The sequence below is a fragment of the Microtus oregoni genome, unplaced genomic scaffold (genome assembly GCF_018167655.1).
Source record: "Microtus oregoni isolate MIOR12 unplaced genomic scaffold, Mior012 000029F_ref0000214, whole genome shotgun sequence".
Taxonomy (NCBI): domain Eukaryota; kingdom Metazoa; phylum Chordata; class Mammalia; order Rodentia; family Cricetidae; genus Microtus; species Microtus oregoni.
The window spans coordinates 27,232,920-27,260,718 of NW_024543088.1; the positions used below are offsets into that span (position 1 = coordinate 27,232,920).

Sequence of the window (27,799 nt, forward strand, 5' to 3'; positions counted from 1 at the left end):
TTGCCCCAGCATAACACTTTTTCTGCAGTAGAGAAATGACAGTGATATACTCACAGTCCAGGGGGAAAAAGTAAAACAAAACAAAAAACCAATACTTTGCTTACTCTATAGGATAGGGTTCAGTTTTCTCACGGTTTTATTTTTATGAAGTAGCTGGAGCAGATACTCAATGGAGGAAGGTACTCTTTTTTTTCCTTTTTACCTCCTTCTGTCTTTGTGTCTCCATGCTGTTGATTGCCAAAAAGAAGCATCCGTAACAGTTACCAGAAACATCTTTGAAATTGGAGAAAGTATCTTTAAAAAACAAACAAACAAACAAAAAAACATATCTTGCTCCTTTAGTTAAGGTGAGGACTTGGGGGCAAGAGTAGGAAGGTTTTCTGCCTTGGCCAAGACTTCCTGATCGAGTAAAGAGAGCTAAACTAGGAATGCCACGCCATGCAGAGAAATGTCTGCATTTCTCTGTTGTACCCTGGGACGCACCCAGGGTCTCCAGTCCTCCTTCCCTGGCCCTGCACTTTCTCCAGAAGTCTCTTCTCTGTGTCCAAGAAAGTCCATGCATTTGAACGTCCTCCCCTGAGATGGCTTCCGTTGTGTTGGTATTACATCACAGGCAATGGGAACTGATCTGGTGCCTTGTCTTTGTGCCTTCTAATCCATCTCAAGGTCAGATCTGCTTCTGATTTATCTGCACCCTAACGTAGTTTTCAAAAACATAACTAATGTTTATGGAAATGCAAAGGAGGGGAGTGAGGATAAATTACTACTAGGAAAAACTTATATGGCAAGCCCTAATATAACAATATTGTTATAACAATATAATATTACACATATATTTATTATTATATGTACATATATTTACATATACATATATTTACATAGTATATGTATTATAATATGTAATATTGTAATATATTGTTATATAATAAAACAAATATTGTTTGTCACAGGATATAATGTAGCCCAGACTGGTCTTGAATTCATAATTCTTGAACCTCTGCCTCCCAAATCCTGGAATCTGAGCCTTTCCAACTTGGTGGGGCTGCACAAACACATTTGACTTACACGCTCTATTTGTTGTTTACAAAGTTCTTTTATATGTATTTCTGTGTCTCTCAGCACTATCTTGATACTGCGTACATCAGTGTGTAGTGTGTATATGTGTGTCCATATTGTGTCTATGTGTTGCTTACTTTGAACAAACTAACAGATTCATCTAGAAACTGAGCTCTGTAGGGGAGACATTGCTGTGCTGACTGCCAAACAGCCTCGCTTCCTGAACGGTATGTACTTCCCAAGAAGGAGAGCTCAGTGACGATCTGCTAGCTGATGCGTCTTCGCAGCAGTCAGCTAAAGTACCTGGAGTGTGCATGTGGTATCTCGTTTCTGCAGGTTGAAAAACTAAGTGCCTGGGACCTACTCGAGGTCGGGAAGGTAGACCCTGAGCAGATGAAAACTTACATTTCTGCCTTCTATTTCCATATTCTTTCTTTGCCGGCTTCTGGGAATTTTCTGCATTAATAGCAAAGCATGAAATGCTTCCAAATTTAAATTCATGATGCATACACAAGAAATGACTGACTTTTCGATCCAGTGGCAATTCAGTGTGTGTGACTTGGGGGCAGGCAGGCTTTCGTTTCCATTCTCTTGCCTTATTGGCACGTGGCAGTGAACATGCGTGGACACTGTACATTCCATACTTGGTGATCTTCCAGGCTCGTGTTGATTCCTCCACCGGTTCTAGCTTCTGCTAGACCAGGTACCTTCCAGGTGGCCCACATCACACTTGTTGTAGGGATGTCAGTATAGTACAGAGAAGGTTGAGGGGAGAGTTAAAACTGACCCTTCTAGTGTTGAACTAGGGCCAACAAGTGGTTAATTGGAGAAGTCTATATCCAATTTTACTAGAGCTCATGCCACAAGAGGAGCAAACGTCCCTACCACGGAATAAATAGAACTGAATATTCCAGTGTGCCAGTAATCACAGTGAACTCCTGATGGAAGACCATTTCTATTGAAATGGAAGCCCTGGTGCACTGGAAAGAGAGAGGACACAAACAGGGCAGACCAGAAAGGGCAGCCCATTAGCCCTGCTGCCTAGAACATAGGAGCTCTTACACTGACAGTGGCAGCAGCGTAGAGGTGTTGCCACAGACACGTTCTCTTCTCACTAACCTCTCTTGTTCTCTTGAACATCTGTGAGGGGACATGATGTATGCAGTGCTCTCAGATCATAAAGTAAAACACAAGAGAATTGTATTCACGTGTGCATGTTCCCATACACACACACACACACCACACACACACACAATTAAAAACCTGAAAAAAGATTTCTGGGGGTAAAAGGAGGCTTTGGTGGCTCAGCAGTTCAGTGCTCACTGCTCTTGAAGAAGTTCTGAGTTCGGTTCCTCGAACCGGGTTCTGGTGGCTCACGACCGCCTGTAACTGTGTTACTGGGGGAAGCTGATACCACCTTCTGTGAGTATCTGCACCCACTCATGTGCCCCTCTCCCATCTGCTCCCCCTCCCGAGCCCCGCCCCATCTTTGTCATGAATACAGGACATTAAAAAATGAGAAGATACAAGGCAGAAGTAGCATTGGCTTTTTGATGTATGTGGGTAGGGGTGAGTCACTGAAAATTGTAAGGAAGTGATCTGAAGTTCTGGAGGCTGTTGCAGAGTCTGTGGCAATGCCAGTGAGTAGCCCAGGAACTCTGTAGAGCCTATTTTTATGCTCACTTAGGCAGATGGTAATAGGGTAATGGGATGTCTAGTCTATGCAAATTCACAAGTCTGGTTCTGCATTTGACATGAGTCAGGCCTTGGACATGGTTTCTCCATGTAGACTCCTTTCTTTCCCGTTTTCTTTCTCATAAATGACTGAGGAGATTCACTGGAAGCTGCTGTGCTGCTTGTCCTGGAATTATCAGTGAGGAAATACTTGTTCTCTAAGATTTCCTGGTCTCTCCCCCATGTAACATGTCCCTCCTCTGATGTCACCTTCTGTACACAGTTTGCAGAGATGGATTCCTGGGCTTTCCCACTAGTCCACAGTTCAGTTTCTAGTTCCAAATTCTGGCTGCCAGTTCCATATTTGATTAAGATCCTGTTTCTGCCTGGTTTCCTAGGGAAACAGCTTCTACGGGCTGCTGTGTCCATCTGCCTCGCCTGCCTGGGTTTTTGACTATATACCCTGATTATTTCCTAATCAGGAAAAGAAGCACGGGGCTGCAAATGCAGGGAAAACCCTTGAAACGTGCTGAAAGGAAGTTTGTGGAGAAGAGCGAGCACTTACAGAGTTGTACGCGAGAGTGCGGAGCATGGCACACGTGTGTGTGATTCTACTTGTCTATACATTTATAGTCACGGTGATAAAGCTAGTCTAAGTACATTGTTGGGATGTGGCCAGAGACTTTACACTTACGGTGGAAACATGAACCTAGAAACTTCTTCCCGCACGCCATTCCCAGTCAGCTGAAGGGAACCTCAGCTTGAATTTTGGACCTAAGATAAATCGTTTAACTTTAGGCTGGATCTTGTCTATGAAACGTCTATCTTCCCATTGCCTTGGGAATTTTGATCCTTTGTGCTAGAACTTCTGTGACCAGACTGACTTATTAGGTAACTATAGATTTCATTTTCTGTCTTTTATACTCCCAGCTACATGGGTATTGAACCATCAGAATTGTAGTTTGGGACATCATGGCAAATGTTTTTAATCCCAGGCAAAAGAATCAAGAGGTCCAGACTAGCCTCAGTTACAAAACAGGACCATTTACCTCAAAGCAAACAGTGTAGAGTAGCCTAACCAATATCCTATCTTTGTTTAATTTTCATATCAATGAACTATCTCCTCAAAGGTAATACTTTTATTATATATACTTTTCAAGTTTTTGAAAGTTTTGAAATTGACTCCTTAATTTCCATCCAGCACACTTAATACGGACAGCAGGTTATGAAAAATTAACCTATCTGGCTGCTAAGATCCTAGCTGATAAATTCACCTTTGGATATTGGTCAAAGACTAACAGAGAAGGAGAAGGGAGCATAGATTTTGACATTATGAACACACCAGCCTCGATCCAGACATGGTTGGTATTCTAGAAGATGTAGCTGAGCAGGGCATCTCATCGGAAGCTCAAGAGTGAGGACTGTTTGGAGGAGAAGCAGGACATTGTCTCATCGTAGTGTTACGTGTTTAATGTGTTGTGGGGAACATCTATAAGATAATGAAGATGCTCAAACTTGGCCAAAGACTATTTCTGAGGGATTCCTGCTACAGGATCATAGGAATGTCATTTTGCTGGTTGTTAGCCAGCTCACAGAATACAGTTCAGTAGACTGTGGGATCAGCGCCTGACCTCCTGCTGTGAGACATGCAGGAACCCTTAGGAACACAAGCCTTCAAGTGCCTGCATAGTGTGGTAAAGGCACAGAGCTATATTATGGGCTGGTCAGTGATTGGTGCCTCAGAGAGATATGTCTATTTCCTATTAGGTGTTTACATGTCAATCACCGTTCATATGTCTTGTTACCCACACCATCCCTAGAACTGCCCTTGCATGTGTGGCTGCTAAAATTATCTCTGTTTTTAGAGGAAACTTCACTATAGCGAAGATGAGGGTTTTTGTCCAAGACTATCCAGTCAATAATAACTGCCCAGGACATGTGTTCTGGGCTATGTCCTCTTACTCTACTCTTTGAAAACAAACTGAAAAACCCTGCTGATGGACGGGGGGGGGGGGGGGGGGTGTTGGAATGCCTTGCTCTTGGTGTACCTAATAGGTGTTATATGAGGAATGGATAGCCCGGAGGTCACATGTTCTCTGAGCCGATGCTAAGATCATGGGGCGAGCTGACTAAAGCAGGGAATGGGGGAGGGGGGGTAGGTAATAACTGAGATGTAAACAAAGCTTAGAGGTGGAGTTTACAAGCCCTCAAGAGTGAGGCCAGCAAAGAAAGCCTCCGTCCATATCTAAGTAGCACCACTAGACACCACTAGACTAGTGTGATGGCATGACCAGCGCAGCAGAAAGATTATGCCTTATGTCCACAACAGAATTCAATTTGAGGTCAGAAAGCAGCTGTTTGAACATGCTATCCTAAGAGAATGCCCAGTGTGCAAACCCAAGTAAGCTAGACCGTCTCTGCCAGTCAGTCCTTTGCCTTAGCCTGTGTGCCATAGTAGGCAGTGGACTCAGGTTGCCTACATCCTCCATCCTCTCTTGGAAAACTTTCTTGGCTTTTCTGTAAATAACTTGTGGTTATCACTTTAGAACCTTATATCCGTGCACAACAATCTATGTGGTAATGATTTTGATAGAGTCAGATCCATATCCCCTAGGCCTAGTATTTCCAGGACTGGGGTCAGATAGTCTTGAGCCAAAATTATCATTTATGATCTATGTGATATTCAGTTTCCTAATCCATACTATGGGGATATTAACTGTATTTGCCTCACAGGAAGGTTTGGTTATTCAATAAAATAATCTACTTAAAATATTTTGCCCAGTACCCTGCACAGAAGTACCAATAAATGTCGCTTTTATGATTATGGTTAATAGCAGGAAATACTGATAATGAATCTTGACAAAGAGGCATATGTCCTGTGCCTAGCATCTACCAATGACAATAGAAGGCACAGAAAATTCTAGGCTCCCTAAGGGAGGAAGTTGGACTTATCACCATGCCTTATTCTACAGGCTAACCTATGAAAGATGTTTCTAGGAGGGAATATAATGAATACTGTAGAATATTCTGATACAGCCAAGTATGCCTGGGTATCTCTTCAGCCTAGTATGCCCAGGACTGGTGTCAGATAGCCTTGAACCAAAATGTCATTCATGATCGATGTAATGTTCAATATCCTCATCCAAATCACAGGGTGGTACCCATAAGGACGACAATCCGTAATGAAGAAAGAAAAGTTGGCATAGCTCATGCCTTTTGGTGTTTAAATAGCAGCTGTGCTCATCCCTAGCTAGCCTTCAGAACTCGCTAGGAAGCCTTTTAATCCTGTTAACCTCTTGGCCTCACTTACAGGAAGTCTTCGGGGGAAGTATTGCCCCCAGTGATTCTGATGAGCAGTTAGCGTAAAGAACTTGTGGAGTAGGTAGACGAGGCTGGAGAGCGTGGGAAAGTGGTTATGGTGGCACACACAGTCTCTGTGTAGCAAGGACTGACCGAGAGTGCAACTAGCTAAATCTTGGCTTCTGCTAGCTTTCTTATCTGTGTGGTGTTTGCAGGAAGTTTGAAGCAAAACAAAGGAAGGGGGAACCACAGCACCAAGGATGTGAAAGTTGCCCTGTTCAAGCAGGTCTTGGGCATCAAGACTTGAGCAGAGGGGAAAACCAAAGGAAGCTGGCTTGTGTGTGGTTAGGAGAAACATGGTGCTGACTGAAGAAACACAGGTCTCAGTGTCAAGCTCTCCAAAAAGCCTGCACCTAGCTTTGCTGGTCTTCAGTTTTATGGTCCACAACTGTTGATCCTACTAGGCCACATGATAATTTCAAAGTCACGGTCAGACCAGTAGCCCTGGTTAATCTCATTGTGTCACCAGAGGAAACAAATGGACATATTTAGTTATGCTTACCCCTTCTTCCCCATGCTTCCCCATAATATCTAGTTTTCTAGGTTAGGGGGAATAAATATTCTAGTTTCACTCAGCCTTGTCCATTGTACCGATGAGCTAATTGTGATGCCAGGTTCTCATCACAGTAGAGACTGATTTCCTGGCTGCCTGCCTACTGCACCAGTCTAGTGATGACTTCAGAGACATCAGAGACAAAAGGACCAACTTTTGTATGTCCTCAGCTTTCTTACTGACCCTTTGAGATCTCCAGAATAGCTTAGAATGGCCCCATACCATCTTGGTTAACTGGTTTTACATCTTTAAGAATAATTGACATGTCTCCTTTTTTGTTGACAATGCTCTTACCTCAACTAACCCTGACAGCACAGTAGAAGGACCCATGACCTTGCTGAGAACTGCTGCATGCCAAAGAAGACTTAATTTCCTCTAAGTACTTAAGAGGAGAAAAACAATAATCTATATGATGGGTTTTTGGCTGAAACCCATATCCTCTAGAAGGTAGAATTTGGCATAACTCATATTCTAACTTAAAAATGTTTTGTTCTGATGTCATTTGCCTAATTAATGGAAAGAGGATTGGATTTTTCCCTATGCAATGTCATTTAGCCTTTGGGATTTTAAAGTGGCCCAAATCAATCACTGTCTTCTTTGAGGCTTTACAGATGCCCTCAGCTGGATTGACCTGCCTCTGGAATTTAGAAGGTGGTCTACTTATGACTCAGATACAGTGCAGGCGTGTCCTTTCTCACATTTGCTTGTTCATGCCATCGTCTGTTGACCAGCACCCACCTGCCAGGATAAGGAGGAGGGCAGTGGTGTGCACAGCATGTGGAACAGGGGACTGTGAAGGCAGCACCGTCATACACCTACTAAGCAATAGTTGGCATGTTGATGAAGAGGGGAGGAGGCTTGGGAAGATACATTGTTAAGCTCACTAGATTTGGGCTTTTAAAAAAAAAAAAGAAAAGTAAAGATTCCAATGGTTCATCTCTTCAGTAAGAACTTATTGAAAACCTGTTTCCTGGCAGACATAGTGCTTAGTGAAGAGACAAGGAAGAATAGAGATGGTCCCTACCCTCAAGGAGCTCACAGTCTATTGCGTTACCTTTCTAATTCTCCCACTAGATTGTGAGCTCCTGGAGGGCAGGCACTTGTATTCGCCTGAAAAGGTATATACAATTCGGGATTAAGCTTGAATTGCAACCCTTGCTCTATTGCAGGGGGAATGGAATGTAGAGAGAGTAAATGAGAAAAGGAAGAAACAGGTTGACACAGTTTTCTGCCTCTTACTGTTGTTGCCCAGTGAGCTGCTGCTGCCTGCCTCATCCCTTGTTGCCTTGGGGTTGGGAGGAGTTAAAACTGATATCTCTCTGATGCCTAGTTTTGGTTGGCAGCAGATTCTTTCTCTGCTTGGTCAACTCATATGCTCTAGGCTGTAAAGTAACAGCCAGGGCCAGGCTTGGGCTCTGGGCTCTGAATCCCAGCATGCACCTTGCAAAAGTCAGAACCAAAGTCAAAAGAAAATGATGAAATTCCGTCTCTGGCCAAAATGCTATTATTTCACCAAGGACAACCAAGTTCCTTGGCACGAGGAGTTGATTTGATTGTGCTTATGTAATAGGTTGTATTTGCAAATGACAGTCATTCTCACAAGTGTCTTAAAGGGGAGGTGTTGGCTGCCTCTAGTCTGTGCTGGAATTTTTATTTCTCTGAGCATTTTTACAATTCATTACTCACTCATTCCCAATAAAGGCTCCGAAGTCCCTGTGGTAGGAGTTGTCACCCTTCACGATAGTCACTGGATTATGAAGCATGACTAAGGCCGAGAGAAGTTGGTGACTGGCCTGAAGTTCTGTAGCTCATTGTCTTTCTACCTGCTCATGGATGCTCTGCGAAAGGCTCAGAGAAACTGAAAGAGAGAAGTGCTACTAATTTTCATCTGGCTAACACCTTGGGAGCCCTGAGCTTCTATTTTGGCTTGTTGTTCAGAGAAGTCAGAACAGGGTGTTAAAGATTGCTCCCTCGGCTTCTGAAATACTGTTGTCTGCTCCTTGTCGGTCCTGAGCATTGTCTTCCATGCAGAGTCTTGTCAATATTTATGTTTAACAAGCTCTTAAGTAGTTGCATAGTGCTCCCAGTGGCCAGTCATGTTCAAACGTCCTCTATCCAGAATAAAACCAGCATAGTCCAGAATAGGAAGGTGAGATATAGGGAGGTCAGAAGGTGCCAGATTGGGGGATTACCTTCTGGCTTTCTGCTTTCTGAGTCTGATTTTCTTGTACTACACCGTGTCTCAGTCTCAGGACTTGTTCTCCCTGCTGTCTGTTGTTTGAGAATTACAGCCTGGTCAAACGGAGTTTGACCATAGTAGCAAGTTTGCCATAGTAGCATGATGTATCTGTTCATGTAAAAACAAACCACACATTATTCAAAGGATATGCTCCATTTGTTTAAAGAAACGTATTAGCAGGGCTTACCTCTAATTTCTCACAAAAATAATCTATTCAGCTTTTTTTTCCATCTACAAATTGAAAGAGAGAAGATGGCCTAATTCTGCATTCCCTCCTATCACAAGTAATAACACATTCTAAAGGATGAGAAATAGCTTGTTGGGAATGTAGATGGGTTCTATAAATATGTACCCAAATCTCAGTAGTCTAAGTCCCGTACAGGAGAGGACCGCCTCTGCGACCTTGCTCCCTGCCTCTCTCTTGCCTCCTTCCAGACCTACTTTGGTTGTTATGAAAATGAAGGCCAGAGTCTCAGACAGTTGGGAATGAGAGTCTCGTTCTTCCTGCGTGGCTAGTTAGACCTCAGCTGGCAGCTTGAATGTCTTGGCCTCTGTTTCTTCATTTCACTTCCGTCTTCCTCTCCATTTAAAACTCTTGAATCTACATATTTTCCTATCAAGAAATAGTATCAACTGCACCTTAATGTCAGTTTAAGCTGTGGAACCATGAGTGTTCTACCTCATGCCTTATGCTCACCTCTACATTCAAGGGTCTACCAGCACAGTATCTGCCACATGTCTGCTTGATTTGTGCAATTTGGACTAATGAAGTTTCACTTCCAGTTATGAATGCAGTATAACAACATGGCCCAGAGTTTGGAAATAGAGAAGGGAAAGCAGATGCCAGCAGCAATGACACACTTAAAGTCTTCCACATTGTGCTAAGGTCCGGGACTGAAGCTTGCCTTGGACTTGGCTGTAGTAGCTAGAGTGCTCGTGATACCTTCCGTTCCCATTGCTGTATGAGGGCAAAATGGAAATACATAAGCAGGGAAAATGGGTGCGTTGCAGTAGAGCTTGCCTTCCCAAGTTTTAGCTGCCTTGGTTCCATGGGGATAGCGGGGAAAATGGGTACATTACTAGTATTAAGAGTAGAGCTTCTCTTAGTTTTAGCTGGCATGGTTCTAGGGAGATGGCATAGCACCCACTGCTCTTGGGTTCAGTTTCTAGCACTCATGTGGTGGCTCACAACCTTTATAACTCCAGTAACAGGAGATCTAATACTACTTCTGACACCCACAGGCCCCAGGCATGAACATGGTGGCACACAGACATACATGCAGGCAAGACAATCATACACATAAAATAAATGAATCTTGAAACATCTTGCTATCATGTTGAAGGAGGCTAGGGATTGTGGTACATCTTATATGTTTGCATAATGTTGTTTCTGCTCCATAGTTTCTTTCAAAAGAAAAAAACAATGTGAGAAGGGGATGAAGATTAAAAACGGGAAAATAGACCCTCAAGAGGTGAAATGACTGTCTAGTAGCATGTGAGAGATTTGTAGCAGTGAAGAATCTAGAATTAATTCATACTGGCCAGGCTGCTGTGTTCTTACTGTCTATATTTCAGTACTTTTCTTGTTAAATAAAGAAGAAGAAGAAGAAGAAGAAGAAGAAGAAGAAGAAGAAGAAGAAGAAGAAGAAGAAGAAGAAAAATCCCTGAATCCTGGTTACTGACTATAACTGTAGATCCAGTTGTAGAGGCATTTGACGTTGGACCTTTAAAACCTGTCCCTTGTGAAGTGTCACCTCGTCCCCTGGAATGTGGGGGCCTAAGCGGTGGATGAGGAGCGCTTCAGCTAAGCCCTTATGTAAAGTCAGTACATAAATACTTTCACGAATCTATGGAAACCGCCAAAGGAAAAAACTAAAAGCAACACAGCTTCCGTTACTACTCTCTTCTCTTATGTGGAAGCATGACCGTCTCGGTGAAGTCCCCGGGCACTCAGATCTTCACCTCAGCCTTCCTCTGCGTGCTGAGTTGTTGGTATCAGAAATCTCCACAGCCTCTTGCAAGCTCATTTTCTCCAGCCTCTCATTAAAGCAATCACTTTTAAAAATCAGCAGCAAGAGCGTGCATCTCAGTGAGTAATGTTTGGCCTCGTCTGGAACAGCTGGCCTGCTGTGCCACGGTCCTGAGGTGATCTGCAGACAGCTCGCTCAGCAGCATTGTGTGTGGGTTGACGCTGGCAGCAGACAGTTTCCACCCCTTCACTAAATACACTGCCATCTTCCTACTCGGCACGGACAAGGAAGCAAATGAGGAACAGAGAGACAGCAAGGAGCCTGGCCTTGGATTGACCTAAAGGAAGGTTGCTTTCAGACTGATGCACTCATTCTTCCTCCTCAGGGTCTCTCCTATAGATTCCCACATCTCTAGATGTCTAAATTCCAGTCCCCAAGACACAGTTCAAATGTTACTTTCTCCTTTTGAGTGTCTCTTACTCATGCTAACTGCGACACCCCATTTTCTATAGAGGACAATAGCATGTAGCTACAACATTTTTTTTTTTTTGGATCTGTAGACATTCCTCTGTCATTTTTTCCCTTCGTATCTCATTAGGTTCTTTAGAAAAACACCACTAGGCCTGTGGTTGGTACTCTTACAGTGATGTTGTTTACAGCCAGCTCACAGTAATTAGAATCGTGCAAGTTGAAACAGTGTGGGGTACACACTTCATGCTTTCTGCTCTTCTCCGAGAGCCTTCATGAGTGTCCAGAAGCACCAGAAACTGGGGACTCAACATGGAGCATGCTCAGTAGGGCTAGAGACCTGGGTCAGCTGAACTGTTGTTGTAAGTCGGCGCAATAGAGCCTGTGATAACATGGTTCTACCTCTTACTCAGAACGGAATGCTGGAGCTGGTAAAACATCTAGACTTCTGGGATATTCTTGATTATGATGTAATACTGACCGTATTTGTGGGATTGAGCTACATCAAATATATTTCATTCTGATTACACTGATATGCTGGATCACCACCTTGGTCTCTGGAAGAAAAAGTTTCTGGAGTCAGTGTGCTTTATTATAAATCCTGTCTCCTCTTTATCCCAGCTCTGTGATCTTGTACAGTTTCTTTAGCCTTATTATTTCTCAGTTTCTTCATTTGTGAGATGAGGTATAAACCTACTTCCTCATGGAAAATGGATGCATGACGTAAGAAAGCAGACAGGTAAAATAGCACCAACAGTATGATGACTGGGATGAAGAGGTGGCCCAGCAATTGAGAATCCATACTGCTTTTATAGAGCACCTGAGTGCAGTTCTTAGCCCCCACCAGTCACAGCTCACAACTACCTATGACTCAGGCTCTAGCGCAGTGGTTCTCAACCTTCCTAATGTTGTGACCCTCTAATACAGCTCCTCATGTTGTGATGACCACCAACCATAAAATTATTTTGTTGCTATTTCAGAACTATAATTTTGCAACTGTTAGGAATTATAATGTAATTATCTGATATGTTACCCAAGGGGTCGTGACCCACAGGTTGGGAACCACTGGTTTAGAGGGACCTGGCATCTTTGGTCTCCACAGGCACTTGCACTCACCTGCATATACATACATATATACATACATGCATGCATGTATACATACATATACATACATACATAAGGAGAAGGGGAACCAGATGGAAGGAAGAAAACAATAAAGGTAAAATAATGAAATGTGTGTGTGAAGATGCTGCAGTGAAGTTTATTTGCATGCTAACTTAAAAATGTACTTTTTAAAAGCTACAAAAAGAAATATAAATTAAACCTCAAAAAATATTTTCTTCACTAACTTATTTCAAAGATTAAAGGAAGAATTCATGTAAAAGTCGTTTATTTTATAAATATTACTGTTGCAATTCCCAGGCATACAAGGTCCCAAATGAAGAAAATACTTTCCATGAAACAGTAGTGTTTTTCTTAGAAAGTCAAGTCATTAGGAAATAGCAATGGAAAATGGGGGAGGCAATGAGTTTTAACCTCACCTTGATGGCATTCCACCCATGTATAGGGTACATGGACTGAGGAGCAACACCCCTCACTGATCCAGAAAAAGAAAACTGAACAGGGAATAGCATCAGCAAAGCCAGACGTGGAATTCACTGTGGACCACATCTGTCTGTGCCAGCTGTTGCCGGTCTGTGTACACTCGCCAAGAATAACAGCAATGATTTTCACTTTATAGCAACTTCCATCTCTGGATCTCAGAAGAATGCATCCAAAATCTAGGGCTCCCAAGATTTTGGCCAAGAATGGGCAGGCTTTGCAGAGGGTGCCACTGTTCTGCGGGAGCCTTCTGGGGTGGAATGAAGAATAAACCAGTTTTGGATTAGACCTGCTTTTCTGATCTAGATTTTCTCAGTTCCACCCTCTATTTTTAGATAACCTTAAACACACAGCTTCCCTCCTCAACTCTCCTTTAAATAAATAGATAGATGATGGATCTAGATCTAGAGACAGAGAGACAGAGAGAGAGGGGGGGGGGAATGGATGAACCAAAGATCTCATCAACTAGCACGTGATGTCCAGTGTTCTTTGTTTCTGAAAAATGACAGTGTTGTGAATCTAGAAATGTCTCCTGAATTTTAGAGAGGCCTTGCTTTTTATGGAGTGTGAGGTACTGCCATCATCTTTTACCCATCTTTCAGCCAGGACCCAGTGGGAAATCTTATCATACTGGTCATTAGGGAATGGCCCCGAACTTGAGCTTTTAATATAAAAGAGTTTTATGGTTTTTATTTTCTTCTCTTCCGAGGTTTTGCATTGCCCCTTATCTGACATTGATAAGGGAACATTGATAAACAGTTTGATTGTGCTTAATTGTGAATGAAGACATTACAGCTGGGCGTGTTTCTCCGAATTGGAAGCTTTCTTTCTGTACCCAAACCTGCATAGATGCTTTTCATCTTGTGGTTATTATCTTTGTGCAGAAAAAATAGTATCTTTTAAGAAAGTTTCCATTGATATTACTTTGTAATGTGTAATTAAATTCCTTAAGAATGAAGGGTAACTGGGGGGAAATGTAGACAGGTTAGGAAGCTGGGTACCTTCGTCGTGGTAAACTTCAGTTTCTAGGATGCCCTGCCCAAGTTACCTACCAGGTTCTTCACTGGCTGTCAAGGTACTCATGCCTCAGTCTCCCCCCTTGCAAATCAGTGTGTCTGCCTATCAAAGTTGCTTGGTAAGTAAACGAGTTACTTAATGGGAAATATTTTTTTGATATTACCTGGCACCTGCTAAATAGTACACTTTAATTACATTCAGTCTTCCAAGTTACAAATCAATAAATATGTAAATGAAGCCAGTGCATGTCTACTCTCAGAACTCCTGGAAGCGTTCCTTTGGTAGGACCTGCGTTCCATTGCATGGCTGATTGATCAGAAATGGTAGTGCCCTTTGCCTTTAGATTCAGGATCAGAGCGTGATCTTTCTTCCCCCACTACAGTGTTGCTGAATGACACTAAGTCATTCATGTTCTCTCGCCCACCTTCCTGCCACATTTGAAAGACATCCATAGCTCAGATTTGACAAGTTGTCTGAACATTTAACACAAATAATCATGAGCCCCTGTTAAATACTAGCACATGGCATGTATCATCTGCAAACTATTTGTGATGGCTCTGGAATAGGGCAATTGTACCCTTTCCCTGTGTACCCCTCATGTCGTTTCTATGTGAAGGCACTGTTATTATGTTTAACCAAAAAAAAAATATAGATTAAAAAAAATAAGAGAAAACCTTGTGAAGTGTATAGAGTAAGTCACATACTTCATATTGCTCTGCCTCCAAAACCCACACTTTCTCCATTACACCACAATCAGTGTTTCTGAAAGCAAAAGGGGCCACATTAGTCTCCGACCTCTGGTATAATTAGCATCTCGCTGTAATCAGCAAGGTTGACTGTCTTGATTAACCTTTATGATAGATCATGTAAGTTTCATATTTCTAAATGAATATATAAAGATAGCTGTAAATCGGTGGAAAAAACACCCAGCTAGGAGCAGCAGGCTCCCATTTAACTCCTGGTTCTGCCACTCCTGGGTGTGGCTCTCTCTAAATCACTCCCCCGTAAGTCAGTTCACAAGCCACTGATTTGATTTCTCTCTTCACAGCGAAGAAAGAAAGGTGGGGGTGGGAAGGAGAATGGAAAGGAAAGGGAAACCCCAGGCTCATCCTGTGACAGTCAAACTCTGGTGTTTGTGAGCATTATGCCAGGTTGCTTATAGACTGTGAAGGAGCAAAGAAATCCAAAGGAAATTTAATCTTACAGCGGTTTATCGTCCCCAATTCTGTTGCGCCAAGTCCTAATTTAAGCCCCTGGTCCTCTTGCTCAGTGTTGGCCACAAGGACAGTTTCTGTCCTCTTGAATCCATATTATCCAGTGATGTGTTTGCACAGCAGTCAGGCGGCCCGAGAACGTCGAGCAGTGACATTCTCATCCACCACGGGATGCAGTGGCTGATAGGGACCATTTTACTTAACTCCTGGGATAAGTACTGTGAACACACATCTATATTTTAAGCAACTAGGATATATTTGATGAAATACATATCTTCCCCTGGGTGCCAATTGTTGATTCATGGATATGGGACTAAACCCAAGGAGAGTCTAGAACCCATACGTTAAGCATCTCTGCCACACTGCTTGTAGCCAGCTTTTTGCTTTGTTCCTTTGTTGTTCCTTCATCTGACTTGATTTCCTGACTGAATTATAAATTGTTGAAATAGATGTGTCACAGCTATTGTGATGATTGCCTTAACACCGAATTAGTCATTAATATTTGTGGGTAATTTAGTGCAGATTTAATTAGAGGCTGCAGTTTCCTTTACTGCCTGCATACCCTAGGAATAGATGAGGACTTTTGACTAATTCCTCATTTTTGTCTCTAAGGATGCCTAGCCTCCCAACGTGATGTGCTTCTTCGGTTTGTTTTTCATGAGTGGAACAAAGAGTTCCTGTTATTCACTCTTAAGCACCTTGCCTTCCTATCTCCCTGCAGTCCCAGACATCCAGTATGATCACCTGTCAGGGGCATACTTGCTTGGAGAGGGTGGCCTTTTCACAGAACAAAGCGCTGGCCCTTTCTTTGCCTCCCAGGTGCCTTGGATTGCTGAGCAAGACAGCCCTCTGACTCAGATGAAAACCACCTTGTGTTAGGTGAAATGATGGGGAGTTAACCATTTGTTTGCTGGTTTGCGTTTCCCACGAAAAACTCAGAAACAGAAATTGACCTCAGCCGTGGAAAGTGATGTGCCAAGCAGCATATTTGCATATTAAAACTGAAAACGAATTTGCATGTTATTTCAATGTCGTGTGTGTTACGTTCAGGCATCTGTCAATCCCACTCGCTAGAAACAGCTTGTGCAGTGAGAAAGTGTTTCTGTGCATAGAAGACTGAGAAGCTCGGGCTTTTTGTGTTTTCCAACCTGTCCACACTCCAGATGCCCCCTGCTCTCCTGGTTTCCTACTGAAAATACTAAGGAGACTAGAGCCTCGTGTTTCAAAAAACATATTTGTTATTTTCTAAAAGTCACTCATTTTCCTGTATTCTATTTAGACGCTTTAAAAAGTATTTTTAAATAAGTACTTACAATCCATCCATCCTGCCAACTTTGCTGGACTTCACCTAGTATCTGTTTTTTTTTTTTTTTTTTTATGTTCACAGTCAGTTTGGCATCTATGCTATACACTGTTTTAATATACTCTTAATAGTAAGAAACAATGAGCAATCTAAGTGCTTAATAACAAATGACTGGGGAAATCTCATCTTGAACAGACAGTGGATTAGAAACAAGGCCAGGGAAGAGACACACTGAGGTGACTATTCCAAAAGTCGTTTCTCGCCAGGCCCAGTGGTAAAAGGCTGTGATGAGAGGTGAAGGGAGGGGTCAGGAGTTCAAGGTCAGCCTCACTGCGTACCAAGGTCAGCCTCACTGCGTACCAAGGTCAGCCTCACTGCTTACCAAGGTCAGCACCAGCCTAGATTATCTGAGACCCTGTCTCCGTAAGAATGAATAAACGGTTAGACCTTCTAATCAATAAACTTTCTCTCCCGCCCAATGGAACAACACATGTCATGAAACATTTCTTCCAAACAAAGAAGCAAATAGCTATTGCATTTTTCCAGGCAACCAAATTAAGGTGAAACTTTTTCCTCTAGAAAGCATAGCAAAGATATAATTTAATTTGAAAGAGCAACGTCAGTTTATTCCGTTCATCGAACTTCCCTGTCGTTCGTCTTTGTGAGGAAAAGACAAAGAGGCCGGATTCAACAGGTAGATTTTAGGCATCACAGTATTCTAGAAACAGCCGTTGTTAGCCTCGGGTAGAACAAGTTGAGAGGGATCCTCTCACTCCATGGTCAGCTTGCTTTCTCATGGGGGAGTAGCCCTGGGAGGGCCAAGAAAGGAAGTGGTCAGGCCATTACTATGGCTTCACTTTGTGACTGTCGACTGTCGGCTGAGGTGTCTGCTAGTCTTCCCTAGCTCTTGTCTCCCCCGGGGCAGTGTGGCATCACTGTGGCTCCTGTGCCTGGGATGAATCCAGGCAGGAAAGCGAGAGGAAGGGCTACTCCACGCTCCAGCTTACATGAGCCTCAGGTCACTGTTTTTGGTTTCAGTGTCAACACTTCGGCGGACCAACAAAGCATGGCTTTACCAATGTCAGTTTTAGGAGACTTACAGTCAAAGTGGTCATGATTATTAGGTAAATTGCTATAACAATCTGTGAAAATCAGGAATACCACACTGATAGAATGATGGTGGGTTACTGGAAAAAGGAGTAAGCAAGCATGCCACTCCCTTCTTTAAGAAGAATAGAACCGTTAAGAACTCCATTTCTTCCCTAGTAACTATAACAGCAATATTTTTGGTAATAGGCAGTGCTTCTTTTTCTGAATTAGATACATTACTCTTCAGCTGATAGATAAGAAAGTCGGTACTAGAAAAGCAAAACCCTAGGAGAAGCTCAAAGATAGCGGAACTCAAAAGTCAGTGAGTCAAGAGACAGAGACTGAAGAGTGGTTAACGGTGAGGAAGGGGAGCCCTTTGGGCTCTGTTGGAGTGTCAGGAAACCTTGGGGTGCTAGCACTGCACTTCCTCACGGATGTCCAGCCTTTTCTTTCGGAAGCTTTTCAACAAGCCGCTCTTGCTGAAACACAGGGTCATTGGTCCTCTCCTTTGAAGGCTTGGGCTTAAAGACTGTAGCTTAGAGACAGCAACACATGGCATGAGGACAAGAATAGCACCCAGTAGAGGTGTGGGTTCTCACCGAGAATGCTCAGGCGGGTCTCCCTCTTCTACCACATGACTTCTCCACAACCCTTGCTGTCAGTTGCTATAGCCTGAAACACCACAGGTATCCCAGCATAGCCTCTGCCCTGGGCCAGAAAACGTACTTCATCCCTTTACACAGTGAGGCATTAAGAGTCGAGTAGGACAATCAGTAAGATTCCGAAAGTAAAAGCAGCCACAGAAAATTGCAAAACGCAAACTTGACACAGCTAGATGGGTTGAGGGGGGGTACTATCAGAAATATATTTTTTTTTCTGGCAGGCTTTCAGCTCTAAAATGGGGCTAATTCTACCTTTTGGAAAGAAGATAATTTCAGTGTTTCTTTTTTACAAGAACACATAATTGAAGTCATTTTCCCTCTGAGAGAAGGAACCTCTTGTACATCATTACAAATGGACAAGAAAAATGAGTGTCTCTGCCACCCAAAATGATAGAGTGTTCATTATCATGGAATCTTTCCGAAGATTTTGGCTGCTTCTTCCTGGTGTTTTATTTGCCTGGGAGTGCTTTTCTGGTAAGATTCAGACTCACAGTAAGTTCAAGTAGGTGGTTCTTTGCAGATAAGAACTCAACATCAGGTAGGGGCACAGGAGGAAAATGACCCAAAGCAAGGTCATTGTCAGTAACTTGAGAGGCTGATGCAGTGGCGGTTACTGAGTGGCCACTTTGCAACATGGATCCTTAGAACATTGAGCTACATGGCCAGAAGGGACCTTCCCTGAAGGGACTGAGTGTTGGCCTGAGAACCTCCAGTATTTGTATCTTAGTGATCATGCATCCTCCTTCCTCAGAAAAGTATGCGGTTGCTCATACCTATCTTTCTACCACCTTTGTGGCCAAGGCAGTAGAGCAATGGTTTTGAGCTCAGTTTGGGCTGCATAGAAAGGGTCAGGCCAGTTTGTCTACATAGCAAACACCACCACTACCCCCCCCCCCAGAAATGAGTGTTGGTGGAAACTTTCATTCTCTGCTCAAGGACAGGGCATGGGGGATGAAGTGGTTAACTTTCATAGCTTCTTGATTTCGTAACCCAAGTGTAGTGAAAGTTCAGTAGGCTGCAGAAGCCCTGCGAGCTGCCCGCTGCTTACTCAGATTTGGAGCACTGAATGAAGCTCGGATGCCTCAAAGGATGCTGACAAGTCGGTTACATCCTCTTATAATGGAAACCTCTGTTATTAATGAGGTTTCCACTGACTCAGTGCGCATTTACTTTTACAGACTACAAAATATCTCTAAATATAGAGATATGTGATTTCACTCTCAAAGTCGACAATGACACACACACTATATTATGGTCACAAACACGTGCTGGAGTAAAACCAAGGAATCTTTGAGAGTGTTAGATTATAAATGAAGAAACAGGCCCAGGAATTAAAAATAACTCCATAAAGGTCTTCCATCAAGTTAAAGACAGAAAAAAATATTAAAGGGGCTCCAAATAGTCAGATAGACTTTAGCCATGTAATAATGTGCTTATATCCTGTGTAAGAATATACAAAACACTCTAAGTATTGTGAACTGTTACACGACTTTGCTAGCTGGAAGTCGCTGTTTGCCTTATTATTGATATGGTGAAATTTCCTTGTTCATCAAGGACTCTGTCATTTGCATTTCCTTTGCAGAAACCACTCTTCGTGATTGCACAGCACCCCCCGGAATAATTAGGAGAAACCTCGACTTGTATATAACTGCATATCTGGCACCGTAATGTCTTTTCTAGTGGCAGTTACCTGGGCAACAGTTTATTAATGTGGACCAGAACATGTAGATACTTGGATCTTTTATCTGAGAAAAATATGTTTACATTAAGGGAACTACAGAATGCTATAAGTAGAATAGCATCACTGTTTCTCTTGACTCTCAGCACTGGCCTTAGAAGATGTTAGTTTCCATGTTCCCTCTAGTGTGGAGAGGCTCGGCCTGTGGTGTAGAGGCCAACTCTTTTTCCAGTAACTGAAGGACTAAGCCTCCACCTTCTTGTGCCTCTCATGGCAACTTCTGCCTGAAAGAGGGAATCAGCAGGACTTCCTGTGTGCCCAGAGACAAGAAAGAAGTCGGTAATTAGTCACACTGAGTAAATATCAAAGAACTTTGAAATTGTATTAGTTAGTTTTTGCCTAGAAATACCCTCATGTCTGGGTGAATTTTTAGTGTGTGTGAATGTGTGCGTGTGTGCGTGTGTGTGTGTGTGTGCATGCTTGTTCACTCAAATGTGTGCATGCACATGGGTGTAGCGGCCAGAGTACAACCTTGGGTGTCCTTATTCAAGTCATTCACCTTCTTTTCTGTTTGTTCTTTTTTATTGTTGTTGTTATTATTGTAATGACATTGCCATGGTGCACATGTGGAGGACAGAGGACAGCTACTGGGAGAGGGTTTCTCCCCTTCCACCATGTGGGTACCAGGGATACCCTCTAAGAGAGGAGCAGGGTTGGGTTGGGAACAGGTGGGTACCTTTACAGCCCCCGAGTCACCTTTCTGGGCAGTGGTGTGTTTTGTTGGGTTTTGTTTTGCATATATTTATTTATTTGGAGGAGGGTGCCATGGTGCTCACTTGGAGGTTAGAGGATCACTCTTGGGTGTCCTTTTACCTTCTACCGTGTGGATCTTCTGGATGGAATTCGGATTGTCAAGATTTGTAACAAGTGCCTTTTCCCTAGAACCCCCACCTTGTTTTTGTTTTTGTTTTGTTTGTTTGTTGTTGTTTTTATTGCAGCTCACCAAGTAGGCCTGACTCCGCCTCTCTAACCCTGCGATTACAAGCATTACAGCACAATGACTTTGTTTTAAAATCATAGATACTATGGATTGAATTAAAATCCTTATGGTTGGAAACCAAGTTGAGCTATTCCTCCAGTCCTGACTTTATTTTTAAATAAGCTTACGATATAAAAGTATTCCACCGTCTTCGTAACTTTTACATAGGCAGGTACCACTTGAAAATCTAATAATTTTCTCTTACCTAAAATGAAGACTTGGCATTGGCTGCTGTCTTCATTCTAGCTCTTTCCCCATCTAAATGTTGACATTTCTTCTATGTACATTGCTTTTGTACTTCCTCTCTATCTCCCTTCCTCTTTTCTCATCCTTCAAGGGCAAAGGCTCATATGTCCCAGGAGCCTACTTTGGATCCTTTTCTTCTACAACTCCTAAATTGTCAGAGGTGGAAACTCTTAATAAGTTGACGTGATATTCTCAGTTCTTGGTGCTTTAGGTTAAGGAGAGTTTCAAGTTCTCTGAAGCCTGACCCTGTGAGAACTCACCTGTGTGTCTTAAGATGCTCTTATGCCTTCACTAAATGATTCAGACATTTCAAAGAACATATATATTGGTGATTAATGTGGATATTTAAAAGAACATCTCTTTTTTTTTCAGAAAAAACATATTACTGAGCAGTAATCTTTTACTCACATACACAAAAATTTTGACTTATATAGGAGTAAATAGATAAACATCTAAATCACTATCAAATAATAGAACTAGAAGGGCTTGAAGACACTAGTGGGGGACCCTGAGAGGCACCTGAGATCAACACCCCACTTTGTTCACCAGGGAGTCTGCTGTTTCTGTGGTCCTCCACAGGGTTGCTCACTGACCCACTCGACCTCAATTTTCTCATCCATAACACAGATTTGCATGTCATACATGAGCATCCTCTAAGCATTTAAGATTACTTGTATATGAAGCAGGCACCTGGGAAAGAGTCACGCAAGTGAGTAATCACTGGAACCCGGGGACTATTATACCACTGATGTTCGCACTTCAGAATGAAGAACCCGGAAACCAGTGCAGAACATCACATCCCGATGACCCTTCATGCATTTTAGCTTGTGTATTACCCTAAACTGTGCCGTGAATTGCTCATTTGAAAATAAATGTTGGACGCGGCTGTTCATTTTCCTTAAGGTCTCATGAGTCCTAGTCTATACTGGGCGGTAGGAATTCTAGGGATGCACTTCTGACAGGACTGAACTCAGTATCCTAGGCTACCTTCCCTGTGGTGACAAACCAACTGTTATCTAAAGAATCTGTGGTTTCCCAAGTTCCACATTATACACTGGATGGGGGGCAGGTAGGCAAGTCATGTGGACAAAATTCAAAATACTGTGCAATCATCTAGGTCCTTCCTCATAAGCTATAACTCTCAACCAACAGTACAGGTATGGTCCCCAGCTTAACCGTGGTTCCGCTTGCGATGTTTCAGCTGTATGTCTTGTAAAAGTGGTATCGATTCCATAGAAAGCCCACAAATCTGAGGTGATTTTCCCCCCAGGCTAATGATATGTAGTATGATATTGTCTCAAGCTGCTGCACAATGGCAGTAGGCTACAGCTCCCACTGGGCCACATGTCACACAGCAAACAGCCAATGCTTATCGCGCATTGTTATATTGTGATGACCAATAAATATATCAGGTGCATCACAGACTCCATCGGCTTATAATGTTTTCAGTGTAAAATAAGTCTATAAGGACATATCAGCATGATAAGTCTGATGACACCAATATACAGAAAGTAGAGTTTAAATATAAAAGAGCCCTTCTAAATTTGGCAAGCGAAATCGGCAAGAATACTTGAAGAATGGAAAGGATGGAACATTTTTTAAAATATCTGTGAAATACTGAAAGCATACTTTGAAATTAGTCTTTTTGAAATGCAAGTGCTAAGGGTAGACATTTCTGCCTTTGTTTTGTGGGAGGTGGATTTAGTTTCTTACCTCTTGTTTACTTATAAAATTCAGATACCTAGTCCAGCTAGGACAGTCATAAAGCAGGATTATCATGTGCTCTTTAGTAGCTATTGAGTGAATTAAAGCAGCTAGCATTAGTGCTCTGAGCCGTCACAGTTGGTGCTTTCCAGTGCTTCTGTTGGAAGCCATGTGCAGTATGTGGTTGTGGGGAAAGGATGTATGGGTGCCAGTTGGGTTTAGATTCAGGCACGAGCTAGGCGCATCCTCTCCTTTTATTGCACACCTGAAGAAAGCAGTTGCTCCTGTGCCACCTCTTCTGTCTGTTTTGCCACCTGAAGTAGCTAGCCCCTTCTTCACAGGGTTCTGAAAGTGTTCCGTCCTCTGTACCCGAGTCGCAGGTTATCTCACTGTGCTCCTCTTAATGACAGAGGGAATATGAGCCTATCCAAAGTGCATAAGCTTGCCAGAGAACATCAAATCAGGTCGGATCTGTGTCATCATTTTCGATTTATCCGTGGTCTCAACCATGGGCTTCTGACTTGAAGAGAAACCCCAGGTACCACAGTGTCACGAGACAGCACTCACCACAAGTCCCTGTGCGTCCTCGTCACTCCACTTTTAAACAACACTGTTCGTAGTTTTTCCACTCACACGAAGTCGCTTCTCCACTTTGACATTTCGCTACTCTTGGAACCCTCCACTTGGCACGGATTATTTAGAAACTTATTCCAGGGGTTTAGGAGTAACCAGCATGTCTTTATCACTTGGAGTTATTGTGGGTTTCTTTTTTAAAGTCCCATTTCATGAATTTCAAAAGTAGCATTTACATAATATAAAATAAATCCATCAGCTGTCTTAACCCAGCCATGAACCCTGGACTTCAGTAATGACTGGTGTGATAAGATATGTCCTTGGCATTCGTATTATGGGATTAAACAAGTGCTTTCTGGTTTGATTTAAGATCCTCTGCACAGTAGAAAACAATGGCCAGTGCTGAAAATCTAGCCAATAAAATAATGCTATTATTTTGCTCAATGGACATAGTATTAAATCTTCCTCTAATGCTGCATCTAAAAGTAGAGTTCTCAGACATGGTCAGTGACATTTATTTGTGCAGTGGTAGTGGTTCACACACAATTCACAGCTGGTCGAAGTGTAAAGAATAATTGACTCTAGAGCAGCGATTCTCAACCTGTGGGCCGCTATTCCACTGGGGGTCAAATGACCCTTTCACAGGGGCCACATATCCTGCATATCCTATATTTACATTACGATTCACAACAGTAGCACAATTACATTAGTAAAGTAGCAACGAAAATAATGTTATGGTTGGGGGTCAGCACAACATGAAGAACTGTATTAAAGGGTCTAAGCATTAGGAAGGTTACGAGCCACTGCTAGAGAGCACACAGCTGCAAAGAAAACAGCTGTATCTCTCCCTTTCCCAAGGCTCGGGGATCATTTTAGATGATAAGTGCCAGAGGTCAGAGAGGAGTCCATCAAAACAGTGTCTTCTGGACGTGGCGGGATGACTGCACTCCTGAACTCAGTGGCTGTGGTTGCTGCTCAGAATCAAGCCAATCAACATTGTAGCATTGTGCGGGGAGGCATTCATAAGCCCCAACTCCTAACTAAGGAGCTACGGGCAGCTGGTGGCTTCTGATGAAGATTTAGGGATGATGCTCCTGGTAAGCTAGCCACACTCCGGTGGACGGGTTCACACCGATGATTATATGAACATCTCATAACAAATTCCTAGGTCCTAGATGAAATCTTTTTTTCTACTAGTATCCTGTTACTGTTACTATGACTCCTACTCTGCTAAACAGACATAGTACTCCACCAACTTCTGATGACTATTGCAACCTTAGATTGATGCTTCTCTCAGTCCTCATCAGAGAAACTACTTCTTTCAGTAGGTGCAGTTAACATGGAGACTCCCAAGAGTCAACGTGCAGAAAAGAGATTGCAGAACGCTCAGTGCTGAATGGCACATCTGTACTGCACCCCTCCTCCCAAAACTCAGCCTCTTTGAGGGAGACGGCAGGGAAAGAGCCTAAGAGGAAGAGATGGTGGGTGGCTATAAAGGACAGTGTCTCTTCATACAGCAGGATGGCTGCCTGTAAGAACCCACCATGTTGTAACAGTATGTTCGAGAGCTGTACAACCTCAAGTCATACAGAATTCCAGCATGGAGAAGATAGGTGTACATGAAGTCTCACCCCTCAGCTAATAGCTACTTAGAGTAAATTGGTCTGTTTCTTTAACTGGGTAGCATCTGGTAGGTCACCCACACTCTTTCGGTAGACCATACATCCAAGGGTATAGAGGAATCACAAGTTTCCTTGATGGGTTTAAAGAAAAGAGTATTCAAAGTTGGATGGTTGGGGAAGTAGAGATGGATCTGGGGTGATTTGGAGGGCAGTAAATTGAATCCAAATATAGCAAATTCTCAAAGAACAAATACAAGTGAGAAAAAAGAAAAAGGAGTGGATAAACTAAAAAAGTAATGATCTAATCATTTCTTTAAGGCACAAACAGCCCTTCATGGCAAAATATTGTCTGCATTTGAGAACTTGCTCTAAATATAATGTTTAATGTTTATTGGATAAATGAATTAGTCTAGAATGGACTCTTGTGCTGACTTTACCATGACTAGCGCTGTCCTGATCTTTTAGCATTTCTTGTTCCCTGTCTCACACAGAGAAGATCACGCAACTGACAGAAGCCTGTCCCTGTGTTTCCCATCTCTAATGCAAATATCCTAACAGGGAATAAAATCCTAGAGCAAGATTAGTGGCCAACGAAAGTTTCTCGGGCTCTTTACTTTCAGCATGTCTGCACTACACACTTACATATATTTCAAAACAGGGAAAATAATATAGATGAAAGTCTATACTACAAATGAAGTCTTACTCATGTCAAGAAGGCCTAGATTCTGTGCTGTAGACATCACTCAAGTCAAATCGGCATTGGGAGTAGTAACATCTGTAAAGAGATGGATACGTTACAGGATGCTGTGCCTGAAGAGGGGAACCCTCACCCAACTGTTGCAAGAGTCGTAAACACAAAGCAAGCACACACTCTGTCCACTTCTCTTCCCATTGGCAGTGGCCAGTGCTGTCCTCATTTCTAAACTGCTATTAGCAGCATTTTTAATTTATAATTTTCTGATTAAAGATATGGGGTGCTGTTGACAATGGCAGGTTAAAATGTAAAAAAGGGAGATCTAGTGAGCTCCCTTTCATGTCTGTAGCATGAAGCTCCTTTCCCTCTACCATCTGACCTTCCTTTCTTTGTCCACTTTGGGACATTGATTGGCTGTGCACTTTCTGGCCTGACTTTCTGATCGCTTACGTGGCATTTCTGCAGTCTCACCGGCCTGCTTGAACTCTACTGGCCACTCAAACCCATCTGATGTCTGCCTGCTCGCGGGTCTAGGGGGGAAAGTTGCTGAGCTTCCCTAACTGGAATAAAAACCCTTTGCTTTCTAGATCCCAGGAACCAATAAGATTCATCTCATTTATCATCCCAAATGTTGTATTTGAACAGAAAACACAATGCCTTGGAGCTTTTTATTGTACTTGAGTTTTGTCACCTAGGTATAGCAAGTCTTCTCAATTTTTCTCTTCTCTTTGCATTCTCTCCTAGGAAGCTTCCTTAGCCCCTGACAGTGCACTCTCTCCAGAGGCTCTGGCTTTACTGATGTGCCCGTAGACTCTCCTTTGGGCTGTATAGACCTTATTCATCATCTTCCTCATTAATACACTAACAGTAACATGGCAACTGCTGAGCAGTTATTGAAAAATTAGATTCCTATTATTGGAAACACAGATTCTAAAGTGTGATAGACACATCTGGAAAAGGGAAGTGGATGAAGTGTAATACCAAAGGTCACACTGGGTTTGTAATAAATCTGAGTGCACAATATGATTCTACAAATAGATGGACCCGTGCTGCTTCCTCCATGGTCAAGTAGATTGTTGTAGTGGGTGTTTAGACTACAATAAATGGTTGTATGTTTTCTTCCAGGGCGGACACCCTGGGTCTATGGGGCCTCCTTCTGTTGCCCCATCATTCCGGCCAGAAGATGAGCTCGAGCACCTGACCAAGAAGATGCTGTATGACATGGAAAACCCCCCTTCTGATGAATACTTTGGTGAGTGGGATTTGGAGCTGAATGCCTAAGGAAATGCTCGTTCCATTTTCCCTACTGAGGAAGTGGAGTTATGATCAGCTGCACTGGTGCCGTGTTTGCATCCAGTGCATGAGAGGTAGTGTTTATGCACACAGCACTGTGCATTTCTCACCAGACCACCATGGAGAAGAAATGCAGTCTGTTTGTACTCAAAATCTCACTGGTTCTTACAGTTAATTGATATGCACAATCAAGACACACTTCGGATGATTTATTAGCTTCACACAAGGCAAAAATAGATCATAGTTCATCTTGTGTCCATGTAGCTCTAAATACTTATGAATAACTTGGAAATTGATATGGCTTAACTGTATTCTCGAGTCTTATCATGACTGAATTCAGGAGGGAGAAATACCTCTTTCTGTTTGTCACTTCTTCCCTCTTCTAAACTATGAATAACTATGACTAGTTAGTGTTATTCTTCCCAGTCCATCAGTGCAAGTTGGAGGTACGTGTCATTTGTGAGATGCTGTGGACAGTCAGGGGAACTGTGATGCAGAAGGGATGAGACACACACACATACAAGTGATTGTGAGTGTGTGGAGGAAAAGCCAGGAGTCCTCTGTACTCTCTGGGAACACTGAAGAGCAGGAAGTCACACTTGAACCTGAAGCCTCTAAACCAGTCTTCAATGTAGAGATTGTTTGCCATTCTGTCTTTTTTTTTTAAAAAATGGTATTTTTGTAGCATGTAAGTAAATTAATTCTGGGAAAATAAATTTAAAACTGCAACATATTAAACTGTG

General features: G+C 42.7%; 1 protein-coding gene across 2 annotated transcripts in view; it reads left to right on the forward strand.

Moving 5' to 3' along the window:
• Positions 1-27,799, forward strand: part of LOC121464860 (LIM domain containing preferred translocation partner in lipoma) — a 601,897-nt gene that overhangs the window by 436,156 nt on the left and 137,942 nt on the right. For both annotated transcript variants that reach the window (XM_041677943.1, XM_041677944.1), the window contains exon 8: positions 26,889-27,015. In XM_041677943.1, the coding sequence (XP_041533877.1) occupies positions 26,889-27,015 (127 nt within the window). The remainder of the gene's footprint in view (positions 1-26,888; positions 27,016-27,799) is intronic.